Raw genomic sequence first — 17,599 nt, forward strand, 5'->3', positions numbered from 1 at the left:
GGGATTTTTTTGGGGAATTTTTTTTGCAGGGATTTAGTGCTAAATTTGTGCTCCCAAAAAATATAACTTTTGTACACTTTGGTCCCATAGGTTCGGAGCACAAATGGCTCAAACACGAAAAAATCACAAAAAATGATACTGCCTAAAACGATAAAAAATAAAATTCACATATAGCTGGCGCTAAATTCTATGTAATAAGCGTATTCTTTCCACTTAGTCCGTTGCAACGGAAAACAAGTTTGCATAGAATGCAGCGCCAACTATATGTGAATTTTATTTTTTATCGTTTTTGGCAATAATAATTTTCTTATGGCTTCTTTTCCAAAAAAAAGTCCATTTAAAAAAAATACCCGTACAAAAATATCACTTTCTTGGGAGCAAAAATTTAGCACTAAATCCCTGTAAAAAAATTCCCAAGAAAAATCCCGCCTTAAGAAATTTCCCATACAAAAGTCACGTTTTTCGTGATTTTTTCGTGTTTGAGCCATTTGTGCTCCGAACCTATGGGACCAAAGTGTACAAAAATTATATTTTGTGGGAGCACAAATTTAGCACTAAATTCCTGTAAAAAAAAATCCCAAAAAAAATCACGCTTTAAAAAAATTTCCATACAAAAAACATGTTTTTGGTGATTTTTTCGTGTTTGGACCATTTGTGCTCGGTGATTTGTGGAGCACAAATTCCAAAAGTGGTATTTTCCAGGAGCACAAATTTAGCACTAAATCCCTGTAAAAAAAAATCCCGCTTTAAAAAATTTCCCATACAAAAAACACGTTTTTTGTGATTTTTTCGTGTTTGGACCAGACAATATATTGAATTAACTGGTCAGTTGAGCTGACATTACGTTAGCCAGCTAAATGGGCTAAAACAATAGACGTTATTGTTTTAATAGAAGTGATTGTTCATTATAACAATAACTTCTATTGTTTTAGTCCATTTAGCTGGCTAACGTACTGTCAGCTCAACTGACCAGTTAGTTCAAGATATTGTCTGGTTTGGACCATTTGTGCTCGGTTATTTGAGGAGCACAAATTTAGCACTAAATTTTGACATATAAATTGTCTTGGTACAAAATAAGGGGGGGCCAACGACACGCACCTCAGTTAAAGTCGACATTTGGATCATTGTGAAATTCAAACCAAAAATATCATAGATCAGTGAAATAACGTAATATTTTTAAATATTTTTGCCATTTTATTATGAAAAAATAAATAAAATTAAATATGCAGCAAAAATATATCAATCTAATAATTTCAACTTCGATATTTTGTATTGTTTACCTCAATGTATGCGTTGTTAAAGTTGTTCAAGTTTCGCAGTGAAAATTCATGAAATATGTCGAGATTTGGGAGCCGAGAATTGGACGATGAATATCCGAAATTCGGAATTTTCGATGTTACGACGGAAAAATGGAAAATAATAATATATTTTTGGAAATTTCTTTCTTTTGACAAGTGTGAAATGAAGCACAATTAAATTCTGCATGGAATTGTGTATAGAATGATATTTTTAGATGAAAGTAAAAGTGTTAAATATCAAATTGAAGTTGAAAATTCAAACAAATAGTCCGACATTTGGGCGAGTGTCCATATATCAAATCATATTATTAAATTGAAAATTAAAATTTAAAAAATAAAACGAATAAAAATATTGTATGAGAAGACAATTTTTTTTCATGATACCGAAAACGTTCGGTTAAGTGTTGCCAACGTCATAACTTTTAGTGTATTTTTCAGTTTTTGCCGCTGGGATGCGCCACGTTCTAACAGACGCATTAAACAAAACGTTCAATCATACAGATTTTGACATTTGGCCAGCGACATCGACGATAAAGTGTAATTTCCATTGTTGCGGTATGAAGAAGCGCATTTCAGTCGATGTGACATACTCGTACGAGCAATAAGAAGAAAAGACGACCGAGAATATTGTGTGTAATCGGGAAATAATTGGCGGTCGCATTGCACACATCTAGTGAATAGAGTATTTTGCAAGCGAAAAAACAGTTTTTGTGTTGTTTAAGCAAAGAATACAAGCCGTGAATGACTGACATATTTTGTTGAGTTCTTAATAGTGAAATAGTTTTCGAAAAATTGCCGAAATGAATTCCGGCACAATTGAAATTCCGTTGAGAGATACGGACGAGGTAAGTGTGTAAACAATATTGTTTAGTATTAAACAAAGTGACATTTTTTAATTTTAAATTTTTAAACGACCTGCAAATACTAGGTAATCGAATTAGATCCAGAACAATTACCCGATGGCGAAGAAGTGCTCAGCATTTTGCGGCAAGAAGGCTCACAAATTAACACATGGGTTAATGTTGCGGTAAGTGAATTTAATTTTCCAGTTTATGTGTGTCTGCACAGGGATGAAGAGGAAGAGAGAGAGAGAGAGATATGAGAAAAATCTAAAAATATTTACTATTGACATTTGATAATTTGTGTATTTTCTTTTCAGCTTGCCTACTATAAGCAAAATAAAACACAGGATTTTATAAAAATTCTGGAAAATGCCCGAACTGAAGCAAACACCGAATATCGTGACTATGAAAAGGATCAGATGCGAGCGTATGATATGTTGGCCGCCTATTATGTGCAAGAGGCAAATCGTGAGAAAACCAAGGACAAAAAACGTGAATTATTCATGAAAGCAACACATTTGTATACAACGGCCGATAAAATTATCATGTACGATCAAAACCACTTGTTGGGTCGAGCATATTTTTGTTTGCTTGAAGGTGATAAAATGGAACAAGCCGATGCACAATTCAATTTCGTACTGAATCAATCACCGTCGAATATTCCATCACTGTTGGGCAAGGCATGCATTGCGTTCAATAAAAAAGATTTTCGCGGTGCATTGGCTTTTTACAAGAAAGCATTACGCACGAATCCAAATTGTCCGGCAGCTGTGCGGCTTGGAATGGGACATTGTTTTTTGAAAATGAACAACCATGAAAAGGCCAGGTAAATTTCACAAGTTTTTCTATGGATTTTCGTAATTTTACCACATGAATGGATTGATTTTACAGACTGGCATTCGAGAGAGCATTGGAATTGGATCCACAGTGTGTCGGTGCTTTGGTTGGTTTGGCCATATCGAAATTGAACTTACATCAACCGGAAGCGAATCGTATTGGTGTTCAAATGTTGTCCAAAGCTTACACTGTCGATTCAACAAATCCAATGGTTTTGAATCATTTAGCCAATCACTTTTTCTTCAAGAAAGACTATCAAAAAGTGCAACATTTGGCTTTGCATGCATTTCACAATACCGAAAATGAAGCGATGCGAGCTGAAAGCTGTTATCAATTGGCGCGTTCGTTCCACGTTCAGGGTGATTACGATCAAGCTTTTCAGTATTATTACCAATCGACACAATTTGCGCCAACGAATTTTGTATTGCCACATTACGGTTCGTAATTTTTTCTCAGTACCAAACATTTAATTTGTTTTTGTTTTTTTTTGTTTTTTTTTTTTCATAATGCCAAAATGAGAAAATATTAAATGTCAATAATCAATTTCAGGCTTGGGTCAAATGTACATTCAACGTGGTGATGCTGAAAATGCGGCTCAATGTTTTGAAAAGGTGTTGAAAGCACAGCCGGGCAACTATGAAACGATGAAAATTCTCGGTTCACTGTACGCAAATTCAAATTCACAATCGAAACGCGACATTGCCAAAACGCATCTCAAAAAAGTTACCGAACAATTTCCCGATGATGTCGAAGCATGGATTGAATTAGCCCAGATTCTTGAGCAAAATGATTTGCAAGGTTCATTGACGGCATATGCAACGGCCACACAAATTCTAAGAGAAAAAGTCAACGAAGATATACCACCGGAAATACTGAATAATGTGGCCGCTTTGCATTATCGCTTGGGAAATTTAGATGAGGCGAGAAATAAACTGGACGCTGCCATTGACCGGGCTAAGATTGAATCGGAACAAGATCCACAATACTATGAATCAATTTCAGTCACCATGAAATATAATTTAGGACGATTAAATGAAGCGATGTGTGCCTATGACCAAGCCGATCAATTGTACAAAGACATTTTGAAAGAGCATCCAAATTACATTGACTGCTACCTTCGATTGGGTTGTATGGCACGTGACAAAGGTTTGATTTTTGTCGCTTCCGATTTTTTCAAAGATGCATTGAAAATAAACACCGAAAATCCGGACACGCGTTCGCTGCTCGGTAATTTGCATTTGGCAAAAATGCAATGGATTTTGGGGCAGAAAAATTTCGAAACAATTCTTAAAAATCCGGCCACATCACAAGATTCATATTCATTGATTGCGCTGGGTAATTTTTGGTTACAAACGCTGCATTTGCCAAACAAAGAAAAAGATCGTGAAAAGAAACATCAGGAATCGGCACTATCCATTTATAAACAAGTGCTTCGAACCGATCCAAAAAATATATGGGCCACAAATGGTATTGGTGCAGTTTTGGCGCATAAAGGTTGCATCAATGAGGCTCGTGACATTTTTGCTCAAGTGCGTGAAGCTACCGCCGAATTCAGTGATGTCTGGCTTAATATCGCTCACATTTACGTGGAACAGAAGCAATATGTTAGTGCCATTCAAATGTATGAAAATTGTCTCAAGAAATTTTATCGACATAATAATGTAGAAGTCATGCAGTACCTTGCCAGAGCCTATTTCCGGGCTGGCAAATTAAAAGAAGCCAAAACCACATTGTTAAAAGCCAGACGAGTGGCACCACAAGACACGGTCAGTGACAACATTTGTTGAATACTTGTTTTTACTTAAATAATTTACTAAATATTCATATTTTTATTTATCCGTGGCTCAGGTGTTGTTGTTCAATATTGCACTTGTCCTGCAACGATTAGCCATGTTGATTCTGAAAGATGAAAAGTCAACGCTTGATGTTGTGCTACAAGCAGTCCATGAATTGGGATTGGCACACAAGTAAGTTACGCAAAGCTATTCAGCCTGAATTAAGCTTTACTTGTTGAACGATATCAATTTTATTTCTCTTTTTTCAGATATTTTACTTATCTTTCGGTGCATGGTGATAAACAACGATATAACATTGCATTGGCCAGTGTTGAAGCGAATCAATGTCAAGATTTATTGTCACAGGCACAGTATCATGTCTCACGAGCTCGTCGCATCGACGAAGAGGAACGTAATCTGCGTACGAAACAAGAGCAAGAGCGTGCCGCGTTCAAGAAGCGACAAGAAGAAGAACGTCGTGTCGAAGCGGAAAAACGGCGCAAAGCCGAAGAAGAAATGTTGGCCAAACGTGAAGAATACAAAGAAAAAACGAAAGGTGCACTGTTATTCTCTGAACCACCGCCTGAAAAGAAGAAAGGCGCAGGTAGAGGACGTCGCGATGAATATGTGTCCGATTCAGGCAGTGGAGGTGATGGAAATCGTGAAGGTGGTGACGGTGAAAAACCGCGTAAGAAGGCAACTAAAGGAAGAAAGAAACGTGAAGGCAAAGGCGATAAACGACGCCGTCGAGAACATTCGGGTAGCGACAGTGATGCACCTCGAGAAAAACGGGGCCGAAAGAAGGCATCCAAAGGTTCAAGACCAGCCAAAAAAGCCAAGGACGAAGGTCTCTCCAACAAACAGAAAATGCGAATCGTTTCAAAAGCAACTATTTCAACAAGTGAATCAGAATCGGACAAAGACAATGGCCGCCGATCGCGTAGTCGCAGCCGAAGTTCAGGTACAGTGGATTTTATTTTAAAATGTTTTATTTTAATTCAACATGGTTTTGATTGTTTGGAATTCATATTCAAATGTCTGTCTTCTTTCTTATAGGTTCACGATCAAGAAGTGGTTCAGGTAACTTTGTTTTTATATTCACACTTGAATCATATATAAACTCTTTCGATCATGTTTTTGACATTTGATTTTTTTAGGCTCACGCTCCGGATCATCACGGTCACGATCACGTAGTGGTGCGTATATAAAATATATATTTTACGTTAAAATGTTTATATTAAATTCGAAAAAAAAAAAAAATAACAACAAGAATCAGAGTATTGCTCAGCGCTGCTGCCATCCACAGCATATTAAAATATCTTGCTGAAAATGCGTCGTCCGTCGCATGCGAAGTGACGTAGCAGTTTTTACATCACAGCGAACAACAATACATGCATTGTTCTTTATACAATCGTTCGAATGTTTTGAGTCACATAATCGTGAAGAGAACAATGCATGCATTCTTGTTTGCTGTTATGTATAAACTGGTACGTACATTCGCATGCGACGGAAGACGCATTCTCAGCAAGATATTTTAATATGCTGTGGATGGCAGCAGCGCTGAGCAATACTCTGACAAGAATTGTCTCTAAACGAGAAGATTGCAAAAAAAGACTGCGTGAAAGTTATTACTATCAACTTAATTGAAATTTCGGCATCTTTGTTGTTTGTTCGACTATATTTTATTTCCTTCATGATATATTAAAACTGAAAATATATTTTTGTAGGCTCAAGTCGATCACGTAGTGGCAGCCGGTCAAAAAGTGGTACTTACATATTTTTTATCTATCTTGCAACAAAAAAAATCAGAAGAAAATATATGCATTAAAAAATATCAAACATTTTCGTAGGATCACGAAGCCGGTCTCGCAGTGGAAGTGCCCATAGTCGCAGCCGTAGTCGATCTGTCAGAAGCCGAAGTGGTAAACAAATATTACATACATTTTATGCAAACTATCTCAATCTCAAATCCCTGATGACTGATCTCAAATTAATTGAATATTTTATATACATCTTGATGTGTATCTTCACTAAACAATGTCCCTCCTTTACAGGAAGCAGATCACGTTCGAATTCTCGTTCACGTAGTCGGTCAAAAAGTGGTAAATACATATTTTTTGTTTAACTTTTCTTATTAAAATTTTTTTTAGAAGAAAATATAATCATTAAAAAATATCAAAATTTTTTATAGGATCACGAAGTCGGTCTCGCAGTGTTCACAGTCGTAGTCGTAGTCGTAGTCGATCTGGAACACCTGCATCACACCGTAGTGGATCTGTTAAAAGTGGTGAGTGCTAAATTGAATTTCCATTTGCAATTTGAGCGGTTTTAACAACATTTTTGTAAAAAAAACATTAGGTTCTCGTTCAAGAAGTCGCAGTCACAGTAGAAGTAAAAGCAGAAGTAGAAGTAATTCTGGTTCACCGGCAAAACGAAGTGGATCTGGATCAGAATAGACTTAAAACCATGCAAATTGTTCTGTAATACCATTCGTTACTTCAAAATTTTCGTTTTCCGTATTCCAACCAATGTCAAAATTTTAAGAAAAATACACACACACACACACACACACACACCCAAATAAAACGTCTCACCCCTTAATGAGTAGAATTATTTTGTTTCATCAAAATTTAATAAAAATAAGAAGAAAAAACACAATTTACCATGCTTTATTTTCAATTTTCGACAAACGAACATCTTTGGAATAAGTAATTAGAAAAAAAAAACAAATCTAATTTTGAGTTGTGAAATGTTATCCGATGTTTATTCTATTGATACAATAATTTGAATAAACAATATCTAATAAAATCGCATTCGAATGGTACTTAATTTACTATATGGTAATAAATATGTTATATTATAAAAATGTGTACTGAGCTGAAGTTTATTGACTCGTATGCTTTACATAATTTAAAAATAAATACTTAGAAATTTGTGTCTCTTACATGATTTGGTGATGTGATTGGAACTTCGCGGTGGTATTTAATATTTGGAAATTGTATATTGTGTCCGTTGTTCTGAATTCTCGAAATTCGACGAGATGGTTCGATCACAGTGGTCATTGAAGTCACCACTCCTTTTTGACTTTGTGAATAGTCTCTGAATGAAAATTGAAAAATTTATATTGAACATAAAAAAGAATTGTCAACAGACCGATTTTTTAAACCGATTTTTTTTTATGAGAATGTTTGAACAAATTATTTCAGCATTTGTTGAGTGAGTTCGTTTATTTGCTTGATTATAGTAATGAAAGGAATTATGTCGCCAAATAATCTATATTTATATATGAGATGTGTTCGTTAAAAAATCTCTTCTAGCAAAAATGGAATAATGTGTTTCGTTTGATAAATATGTAAAATAACAGTAAAAGTGATTACCTTGTAAAACTATTGCGGTTATTGTTAAAAGTGCCGTTCTTTTTTCTATTGCGATTTCGTCCCGGCCACAGTGAAAATGCACCATAAATAATTGGATTCACGACACTATTTGACATACCAAAGAAGAATATTGCTGACATCAATTCATCGCCAAACTGAAAACAATAATTGAATGGTGTCAACGAACAACATTTTATTGAATCATTTAATAATATTATCAAATTGTTATAACTGATTGTTCGATACTGAATGTGAGACTTCCCACGAGATTTCATCAAAACGTATCATCGCCATGAGATTTTTTAAATTAAATTATCGCATTCTTTCTCAGCAAAAGTCTCACATTCATTCTCGAGCATTCAACTATTTATAGTTTAAAATGTATCGTGTGCATATTTACCCGTTCATCGGGATTCATGAACATAAAAATAAGCATGAGCACATAATACGGTGTCCAGCATATGATGAAAGCAGCCACAATTGCCACCGATATTCTCAACGATTTCATTTTTGCTCGATGGATTAGTCTCTGTCGATTATTCAATTTTCGATCCTGTTCATTTGACGTTTCATTTACTTGAAAGATTTTCTCACTGTCTGTCATCAAATAATGTAAAATAAAGAATATCATTTCATTCTCCGAATCGTGTTCAAACAAAACAAATCGCAAATGCAAAACAAAATTGACTTTCTTTTCAAAACAATTCCCAATTATAACAGATAAAGTCAAATTGCATTCGAAATTTCAATGATCGTTCGTGTCAATGTTATTTTGAAAATCAGATAAAGATAAATCAATTGTGTGTGTGTGTTGAATTTGCGTGACTATTATACTGATTGTGGGGCGGATTTGAAATCGCAAAATAAAATTGGCTGCTAAATCATTTTAATGTTCTTAATTAATGTTGAACAGCAATTATATAATAAAGGGATCCGTTATTGCTGACTCTTGCACTTGAGAGCTCATTAGTAATTCCATGCGATGCTCTGTTACTTTCTATCTTGCACAGAGCGCTCTCTCTCTCTCACCTGTTCATTTGCTCATTTGATTGACTCACCTGAGATTGTTTTTATTGTTGATACATAAGTAAGCAGCAAAATGCCAAGTGGAATGAGGAACATGAACACGAGCGTAAACATTGTATAAAGTTGCTCTTGCCAAGGTGCTGAATATGAACCGTATGTTACGCATTGATAGAACTCTTCAATGAATGGGCCGCGAGTCACCGTGAAAATGTGAAACTTAACATCGTCGGCAAAACAAATGAAATGAATAAAACTCAATTACTAATCACTTTACTTTGTAAATATATGTTAATTATGAAAATTGGGCAATTAAAATGGCAATTCAACTTGTCTAAAAATAGCATTTTATATTGGGAAAAAAATAGACCGAATGGCGAGTAATGCAATAAGATAAAAGAGAACATTCGAATTTATACAGATAGTTCCTTTAAGGAATTGACATTCATACGCAATACTATGAGATAAACAAACACTCAATGATCAAGTTTGGAAACATTTATGGGTATTGAATTGAGGTCTTTTTTCAAGCCGATCTCCAAAATGAAATGCATTTATTGTTATTGATGACAATACACACTTGTTTTGGGTTGGATAATTTTGCCAATCAATAAAACAATATCGATTTATGTCCATATCTGCTGTCATTCTCGATTGAGATTTATCGGACATTGATGGCCTTGAATTTAATGTATTGTTTTCTTTTTCTTTCTATTTGTGCGATGAGAATATTGTGCATTCATATTCATTGCATTGTTTTTTATTTCTTATTCTTTTTGATATAGTTACTGTACATAAAGAAGACTTTTTTCCGAAGAACATCAAAAGGTTTTGATGTAAAGGATATAATGCCGAGTTCAACTGTTGCGATGATTCTCCGAGATAAAGAGAAAAGAAACTGAAAATGAGTGCGAGAAGAGAAAAATGGCGCAGAAAAGTAATTTGTCACTAAAAATGGAACAGAAAGTGAGAGTGTGTGAAATATGTATCCTGGTAGAAATATACAAAAATAATAGGTTTTCTTTGTCAGTCGACTGCTTATATATGCATTAACCTTCAAATTGAATTAAACGTTCAATCAACTTTGTCATTCGGAACCAGCCGGTATTGAATTTAAATTGATGTTGCACACAAGAATGGTTGGTCTTTAAATGTTTTCATTTTTTTGTCTGCTACATAAGAGAATGCACAAAAAAGGGTTCAGATCACTGCATGTGAAATTTTATGAATCTATATTCCGTAAAAAGCTCGTTGTTGGAATTAATGTGAGAAATTACGGAGATGCATTCGCAGTGAAAATGTGTTGAAAATATAATGAAATATCAAAATCGAATTATATACATGAAAATATGAAACAATGTTTTATCAGGAAATGGGTATTTAAATTGTGAAGTATCAAGAGATTTATGCAAACCACGTAACAATCATGTTCTTATGATTGCGTATTGCATTATAATTGTTGCATTGAAATACAAAACCAAAACCGCTCGTACGAAAGAGAAGCGAAACAAAAGAACGAAAGTAACGAAAAAAAGATACCGAGAAAGAACAAAGTGGCGAACAAAAAAATCCAAAAAGAATCGGACGAATCGGGGGAAAGTTGAAGAAACCACAAAAAAAGAAGAGAATAAAACATAAAAAGTGGACAACACACTCACCTGTGGCAGACTCATAATTAATGAAAGAATGTAGGAGCAGATAAGGAGTCGGTGACAACGTTTGGCCATATTCAATGATTTCATAGGATATTTTACAGCGACCCAACGATCAATACCAATCAAAACTAATACATAAGTTGACAAATACAATGCAAACATTTGAAACCATTTCACAAGCTTACACGCCAATTCGCCGGCTATCCATTCCACCGTATAACTCCATGCGGCTTCGCCAAATATACAAAATACAGTCACAAGTAGATCGGCAATTGATAAATGCAAAATTAATGTAAAAATGGCACTCCATGTGTGGCGCGATTTTCGGCGTGTCGATCTCGTCTTGGCTATGTGAAACAGTATGGCAATATTGCCCACCAACGATATGATGCCAAGTATGACCAGTACATAGACACGAATTAATGCAGCACGTGTTAATTGTGGTGCATGATCCACATAGTTACCATTCGACAATGATTTATTTTCAATTGAACCAGCAATCACACTACCATTTGACATTTGATCCATCGCCGTAATTATAGTTAAATTCATCGTTCGTTTTTTCTATTCTTTTCTCTCTGCCTTCTGTCGAACACCAAAGTGGTGATAATTTTCCGAATTTCTCACTTCTCCAATGAACGATGCTTTTTTTCCTTTTTTTCATCTCATTTTTAGTAGTCTATAAAATATATTAAATGAACACACAATGCACTATCCACGATTCATTTTTATTTCTCTTCTATACTTAACAAATTTATTGATGGTGTGGTTGAATGGTGTCATACTTTTTTGTTCCTTCAATTATAAACAACTTTGATGTGTTTGGATGGGGCATCACAATTGCGTGCTAAAAATCTTCTGATGCTTGATATTTTTATACAACAAAAAATTTTCCGCTTGAATAACTGTTGATTTTTTTTCGTCTCTTTTTCTAGCCCGCTTACATGGGTTACGCACTTTAAAATTGACGCTTTGGCGCCAATGAAAATAAAACGATATTGTTTATTGCTTTTTCTTCACTTTTTGGGAATATTTCTTTCTTGCTCTTGAACCATTTCAGTATCTGTTATTTTATTATTTTGATGCTTCACGGCCATGAAGCACTTGACCACTGATATTTCGTAATTGATCTTTGGAAATGGAAATTCAACCAAATTGATTTTTTAAAATCATTTTTTTTGTTTCGTTTTGTTAATTATCTCGTTTATTTACGAACGATTACGACTTTCCATTTCAGTTACCATGTAGTAACACAGTGTATTCAACAGTCTAAACACAGTCAATCATCGACAAATTCCTATTATGTTTATAGTAGCAACAGGATGATTGCATTTATTTGAAGAAAATCACAAAAAAGTGTCTATATGTATATTCTAGTAATTAGCGCAGCTTATTCAGTCGACGAAAATATTGTTTTCTTGTTTCATGCCAAAAAAAATGTGTCTATTTTTTTACGATGTGCAAAATTGTGAAATGAGAGAATATTTGATGCTCATCGCCCGCATGCACAATGCGAACTGTTTATCAAACTGCGTTTGCACAAAGCCTGGCCACTAAAAAGGAACTGCAGTGAGTGTGTGTTCAAGCAGAAAACAGAGACGTGAAGAAGACAACAGCAGCGATACACTGCTCTGCTTGGATATCAGCCGTGAATTTGGCCTGATTAAAATCTATGCGCGGCAAATCGCAATGATTCTGTCTCTCTCTCTGCTTATCTCTTGCGTTGTTTGTTTCTCATTTTTTCTTATCTCGAAATCAGTACTTCTCGTTCTCGATCTCTTAAATTTAAAATGATTCGAATACTTTTTCGCCGAAAAAAAAACCATACACAAAATGATTTTTTTGAATAGTTGGCATTAAAATCGTGAGCCGTGTCGTGTGATGGAAAAAAATCATGTATACACCATTTTTTGTATGTTAACTACTAATTATCTAATACAAAATTGTGCTTTGCACGTACAATTATACCATAGAATGATCGTAAAATTGAGTGTATTTTAAAAAATACTTGTTCTCTCGTATAAATTCAAATAGATCTCATCGAAGCTCTAGTATAGTGCAGGTCGAATGCAACAAAATTCCAATTTCCCAATTAATATTCTCTTTTTTTTATTAAAATTCCGCTTTTTCCGCAATTATCAAATAATCGAACAAAACAAATCGGCTGTCTTTTTCGTTTAAATGCAAACGCCATGAATTTCGAAGACCAGTTCTCTTTAAAATATTACAATTGAAATATTTGTATCCGTTACTTAATTGAAGTCGATTTTACAACCAACTAATCTGCTTAAATATTGATACAAACGTAATGAATTCTAGACGTTTGTTTGCTTGAATTTTTCTTGTCTGAATACGGAAGTCAATTGTACTTGTCGATTGTCCGACAAATATCTCACTGATTTACGATGAATGCATGATACAAGTGAGCACCGTGAATGTTCGAAATATAATTCGGTTGCGCGCATGCTCAAATTAAGTGCAACAAAAAAAAAAACAACGTCAACAACAATAATAACAGAAACGTGCTTTCTTCATTTGCCGGTATGCCAAGATAGGGAAATAAAATGAAATTAAACGCACTAAAATTCGCCCGTTTTGTATATGACCGTCCGAAAATCCGAAGAATGAAAAATGCCGAGCCAAAAAATGAGTATTTTGATTGCAGAAAAAGCATGTAAAATTTTTATAAACACACTTAGTTCTTAATCTGCTCTTTTTTCAGTCATTTTATTTTCAGTGTTCATTTTTCAGTCATGGTAAGCAATTTCACCGGTTCGTGATTTAAATGGGCGTTAAGTCATAAGTTCATGTATTACAAAATTCATGAAAAACAAAAAAAAACATGATCTACTGCAAGCGCAATTCATATATCACGTTGGCCCTACGGTTCAAGTGCCGCAACACCGCTATCAATGCTCGCACAAATATTCATGTTATTCTCATATTCTGACATTATAATGAAATGAAAAGAACGTATGCAAAATGAAAAATCTCATCAGTTCGCAATGTGTCCAAAAAAAAGATCACTAGCCATGGAAATGTCAACACTTGGTGTTGCGTTATTACGATGGCACAAATTGTGTTATGATTTAATTGGAGATTATTAAGTCTAATTTATTGCATTTTAGTTTTTTTTCTTCGCTGTTTCTTGATTCGTATGAGTTGGAGTGAGAATCTGATATCAATAGCGGAGTCAGTTTACCTATCATTTGCTCTTTGAACGTGTCCCGAATGTTTGCTTCTTCAAAAAAAAAGCAACAACATTTTATTCGAAAAATACACAAACAATGCACGCGCGCGCACATCACATTCAAATCAATTTTGCGAGCCAGAATAATCTATTTGGTTTGTGTCATGTATTGTGCACCGCCGTCGTAACGTACACATTGGCAAAATATTAAACGGCCCTCTAACAATGTTGCTGAGACAAAATTATTAAAGCCAAATGTCACTGCGCTGTCTTTCATATATTGTCAACATTTTATTTGATATGTACGATCTTTTCAATGCAAATGAATTCACTCGATGACATTTGCATTTTTATTGACGACCACAATTACATTTTTTTTTTTTCAAATAAAACAGAACATGAACTGAAATCTGCGGCCCCTTGAAAGAAACACGTCTGTTACTGTTCGATCAATTGACAGTTTTTAAATATACATATATGTCGTTAAAAGCCAACGCTTGAATTCATTTGGAAAAGTTTAGCGAGACATCTCTATCTAATTGCAAGTAAATAATTTTTCAATGTTCTCAATTTTTGACTTTAGTAGTCATAGCCTCAGTATGACTGTTCTTTTGAAAGTGGCCAAGAAGATATTGAAATTCATCTATTTTGAAAGCTTTCGAAATAAAAAACATTTTTACATTAATTTTTTTTTATTAAATCAAATTGTTGTGTCAAGAAAGAGTTCCACAATAATTTTTCATTAGAAATAATTGTCTTTAAAATCGACGGAAAATGAAGGAGACGAAGATGTCATTGACGATGCAGCCAGATTTGCACTACTGAAATGATCCTCTTTCATATTTGCGAAACTAGCCAATAAATGTGTGTTCAATATTTTACGCTCCGACGTTAGATATTCTCTAATTCCTATCATGAACTCAATACATACAATACGTTTCGTATTGTAGTCGATTAGAGTATTTTTCAAAGTCTCAAGCTGTGTATATAAACCTGTTAATAGTGTACTTAAGCGTCCCGTAGACGATCCGATGTTTGAAAGAATTGTTACCAGTTCTGCTGCATTGTTCGTCATCAAAAGATCATTAAGCGATGGTTTTGATGACAAAATCAATTTATCTATTGCTGTTCTTTGTCAATCGAATACTTTGATTTCTTTGTTAAATTTTTCTTGCACCTTTCCAACTAATTTTTTCATCTTGCTTATTTGACCGTTAACATTTTTCACATGTTCCTTGTCCATAGGATCGCGGCTCCACAAAGTCAACCAATTTTCCAAAACTTGATCATATTTGATGGCTGGTTTGTAGACAATTGCCTCCAAAATGTCCACATAAATATTTCGAATTTTAACTAACTCGTCGCCAATTGCTAGATTAATCATATCTTTTATACCATCACTTTTTTGTTTCATTTTGAAGGTGTTTGGCATTTTTCGCATTTTTGGCACCGTGTCCATCGCCGAAACTTGAAATTTATTTTGAATTTCATTGATATCGCTTGCAATATTGAGTACGAAATCCAATTGGGGCTTTTTTATTGTCACTCCTTCTTCACTCGCTTTCTCATAAAATTTATCCAGAATTAAAGAAAATGTAAGATCCCCTTCACAGTTGATGAACTGTGTGAAAGTAAATGATTCCAGAAAAATTTATTCGTTTTCAATTCTATTATTTCTACAGATAGCTTACCTGAATGAGCAGTGAAAGGGATAAAAATGATAAAAGTAAAATCGGCTTCATGTTTTCCAACTTAAAATGAAAGTGAAATAGTGACTACAAAGCCTTTTATACATACATATCGTGTACAATGGTATTTTTCTAGGTTTACACGTGCGTCTGATATATCATCACAAAATAAATTGTTAAACATTCCACGCATTGAAATAAGGTTAAAAAAATTATTCGCCAGAACACGGAATATTTCCACTAAAACTAATGAGTCTGAGTTTTTAATGGAATTTCATGTATAACAGCAACACGTAACTTTTTTTTCATCTGTTTAATCGATTTAGACAGTGAGTAATTATTTACTTTTCGAACCGCTTGAAGTGTCATCCATGAGAACATTTTGGTAAAACCTGAATATTTGTCAAAATGAATTATATCAAATTCACAGATTCCCAAATAAACTTCAATGTGTTAACACTGCGAAAAAAAATGTCGCTTGACGAATTTCGACTCCTTTCTTTCGCAGCAAAGAGTCATTATATTTACATAATATAGACAGATGTACGGTGTTTTGTTTCGAATGACTTTCACACAATCTTAATCAATTTGAGTCGTTGTATTCTCAAAAATAAAAGAATGTTAAGCCAAGAACTTTATCATCTCATAATTACTATTGCGATATACCATCAAAATAAAGCACAGTTCACTCTGTTGGCCTCTTTTTTATGGCTTCAACTCTCAATTATATTGTAGATTGTTGCGTGTGCATATATTTTTGTTTTGGTCCATACATGGGCAGTGGATGAGGAGAATGAATTACTCCCTTACATCGCTTTCACGAAATAATTTTATAAAACAGGAAAGTCTCTTCAAAACAGTTATTTAGTAGCTAAATAGTGTCATTCAATGAAATGAGACCTCCCCAATTTCACGAGCGGTACCCATGTATGTCTGTATCCAACTGAGATAAATTTTTTTGATCATAAATTATGTTTCCGTAAAGGATAAAGACTTTTTTTTTCGAGAAGCAGACACGTATCAACATGAATTTTTCGTTAGCAATGATGTATTATAAAAAGATTTTCATCACTTTTACAACATTTTATTTTTAGGGTTCGGGCCAAAGAGGTCATTATACTCGAAGGCATTGCCGCACTGCTGGATATGGCTGGCAATTAATTGCCACATGTATACAACTCTGGCCAATTACAAAATACACTTGTGTTGGCATTTCCAATGAATCGGATTACAATTCTATTTATTTCGACATATTTTTTTTTTCTTGCTATCAATTGATTATTCTGTGCTATAATTTCAATAATTCTCAATTGAATGTAATTGAACGGTGTTAGGGAAGAGAATGAATTTCATTCGTTTATTTATTTATTATCTTTTGCTTTGTTTCTTTGAAAAATATTGTTTGTTTTTACTAATTTTCCGCACGTATAGTCATGAAGGAAGGGAAAATAATTTTCTTTCTGTTTTTCAAGATTTATTTTTAATTAGATTGTTGATGTTCGTGATATCATTAGATGGGAAATGTTAATCGATATATGAACAGAGAAAACTCCTACATTCTAATTATAAAACAAATAACGTTCCTGCACGCAGACCAGTACCAATCTAAAAAAACTGAATAATTTGAGTGTCGTGTATAAATAGGCAATTGTTACATTCAATCATCATAACATCGATGTCAAAATCAGATCTTGTCAAATTCACTATGTTTATGAATATTTATGAAATTATCAAACAGTTGATAATGTGATTTATTATTACGTTGTCATTGACATAACAACATATTAAACTGTATTTTAATTGTATTCATTTCGTATTGACTCAGAAAGCAGTACAAAAATCTATTAGATGTTGCGTGGATGGTCAAAATTCGTAGAATTTTTAAATAAACGAAGAACGAAATCGTCAGTCATA

At 34.0% G+C, this 17,599-nt stretch overlaps 3 protein-coding genes across 5 annotated transcripts; 1 reads left to right on the top strand and 2 right to left on the bottom strand.

Annotated features, from left to right (window-relative positions):
• The first annotated feature begins 1,830 nt into the window (after positions 1-1,830).
• LOC116352010 (RNA polymerase-associated protein CTR9 homolog) lies at positions 1,831-7,405 on the top strand. Of its 2 annotated transcripts, XM_031784184.1 has the most exons (14): positions 1,832-2,143; positions 2,227-2,325; positions 2,458-2,966; positions 3,032-3,414; positions 3,527-4,743; positions 4,826-4,944; positions 5,022-5,713; positions 5,809-5,832; positions 5,910-5,948; positions 6,480-6,518; positions 6,603-6,674; positions 6,807-6,854; positions 6,944-7,039; positions 7,111-7,405. In XM_031784184.1, exons 1-14 carry the CDS (start codon positions 2,099-2,101, stop codon positions 7,206-7,208), a joined length of 3,480 nt encoding a protein of 1,159 aa, XP_031640044.1. In that variant the 5' UTR covers positions 1,832-2,098; the 3' UTR covers positions 7,209-7,405. The 2 variants fall into 2 exon arrangements, with proteins under 2 accessions (XP_031640045.1, XP_031640044.1); XM_031784185.1 differs by lacking the exons at positions 6,603-6,674; positions 6,807-6,854 and having other exon boundaries at positions 1,831-2,143.
• A 138-nt stretch (positions 7,406-7,543) lies between these two features.
• LOC116352011 (gonadotropin-releasing hormone receptor-like) lies at positions 7,544-13,178 on the bottom strand. 2 transcript variants are annotated; one of them, XM_031784187.1, is made up of 6 exons: positions 10,993-13,178; positions 10,811-10,935; positions 9,188-9,371; positions 8,530-8,726; positions 8,130-8,284; positions 7,544-7,851 (listed from the first exon to the last, which is right to left on the bottom strand). In XM_031784187.1, the coding sequence occupies exons 1-6, from the start codon at positions 11,357-11,359 to the stop codon at positions 7,677-7,679; spliced, it is 1,203 nt and encodes a 400-aa protein (XP_031640047.1). In that variant the 5' UTR covers positions 11,360-13,178; the 3' UTR covers positions 7,544-7,676. The 2 variants fall into 2 exon arrangements, with proteins under 2 accessions (XP_031640047.1, XP_031640046.1); XM_031784186.1 differs by having other exon boundaries at positions 10,811-13,178.
• A 1,492-nt stretch (positions 13,179-14,670) lies between these two features.
• Positions 14,671-15,754, bottom strand: LOC116352012. Its single transcript, XM_031784188.1, has 2 exons — positions 15,689-15,754; positions 14,671-15,618 (listed from the first exon to the last, which is right to left on the bottom strand). Exons 1-2 carry the CDS (start codon positions 15,737-15,739, stop codon positions 15,133-15,135), a joined length of 537 nt encoding a protein of 178 aa, XP_031640048.1. The 5' UTR covers positions 15,740-15,754; the 3' UTR covers positions 14,671-15,132.
• Positions 15,755-17,599: the final 1,845 nt, after the last annotated feature.

The sequence above is a fragment of the Contarinia nasturtii genome, unplaced genomic scaffold, assembly GCF_009176525.2.
Source record: "Contarinia nasturtii isolate CC-2019 unplaced genomic scaffold, AAFC_CNas_1.1 Cnas_scaffold_187, whole genome shotgun sequence".
NCBI lineage: Eukaryota > Metazoa > Arthropoda > Insecta > Diptera > Cecidomyiidae > Contarinia > Contarinia nasturtii.

Bases quoted from the DNA above. Each gene is read 5' to 3' on its own strand.
- LOC116352012 (XM_031784188.1), bottom strand. From the start codon at position 15,739: ATGAAGCCGATTTTACTTTTATCATTTTTATCCCTTTCACTGCTCATT. The intron at 15,619-15,688 runs GTAAGCTATCTG...ACTTTCACACAG, and splicing joins CCCTTTCACTGCTCATTCAG to TTCATCAACTGTGAAGGGGA.
- LOC116352010 (XM_031784184.1), top strand. From the start codon at position 2,099: ATGAATTCCGGCACAATTGAAATTCCGTTGAGAGATACGGACGAG. The intron at 2,326-2,457 runs GTAAGTGAATTT...TTTTCTTTTCAG, and splicing joins ACACATGGGTTAATGTTGCG to CTTGCCTACTATAAGCAAAA. The intron at 4,945-5,021 runs GTAAGTTACGCA...CTCTTTTTTCAG, and splicing joins GAATTGGGATTGGCACACAA to ATATTTTACTTATCTTTCGG.
- LOC116352011 (XM_031784186.1), bottom strand. From the start codon at position 11,359: ATGAATTTAACTATAATTACGGCGATGGATCAAATGTCAAATGGTAGT. The intron at 8,727-9,187 runs GTGAGTCAATCA...ATTTGATGACAG, and splicing joins AACAATAAAAACAATCTCAG to ACAGTGAGAAAATCTTTCAA. The intron at 8,285-8,529 runs GTAAATATGCAC...TATTGTTTTCAG, and splicing joins TCATGAATCCCGATGAACGG to TTTGGCGATGAATTGATGTC.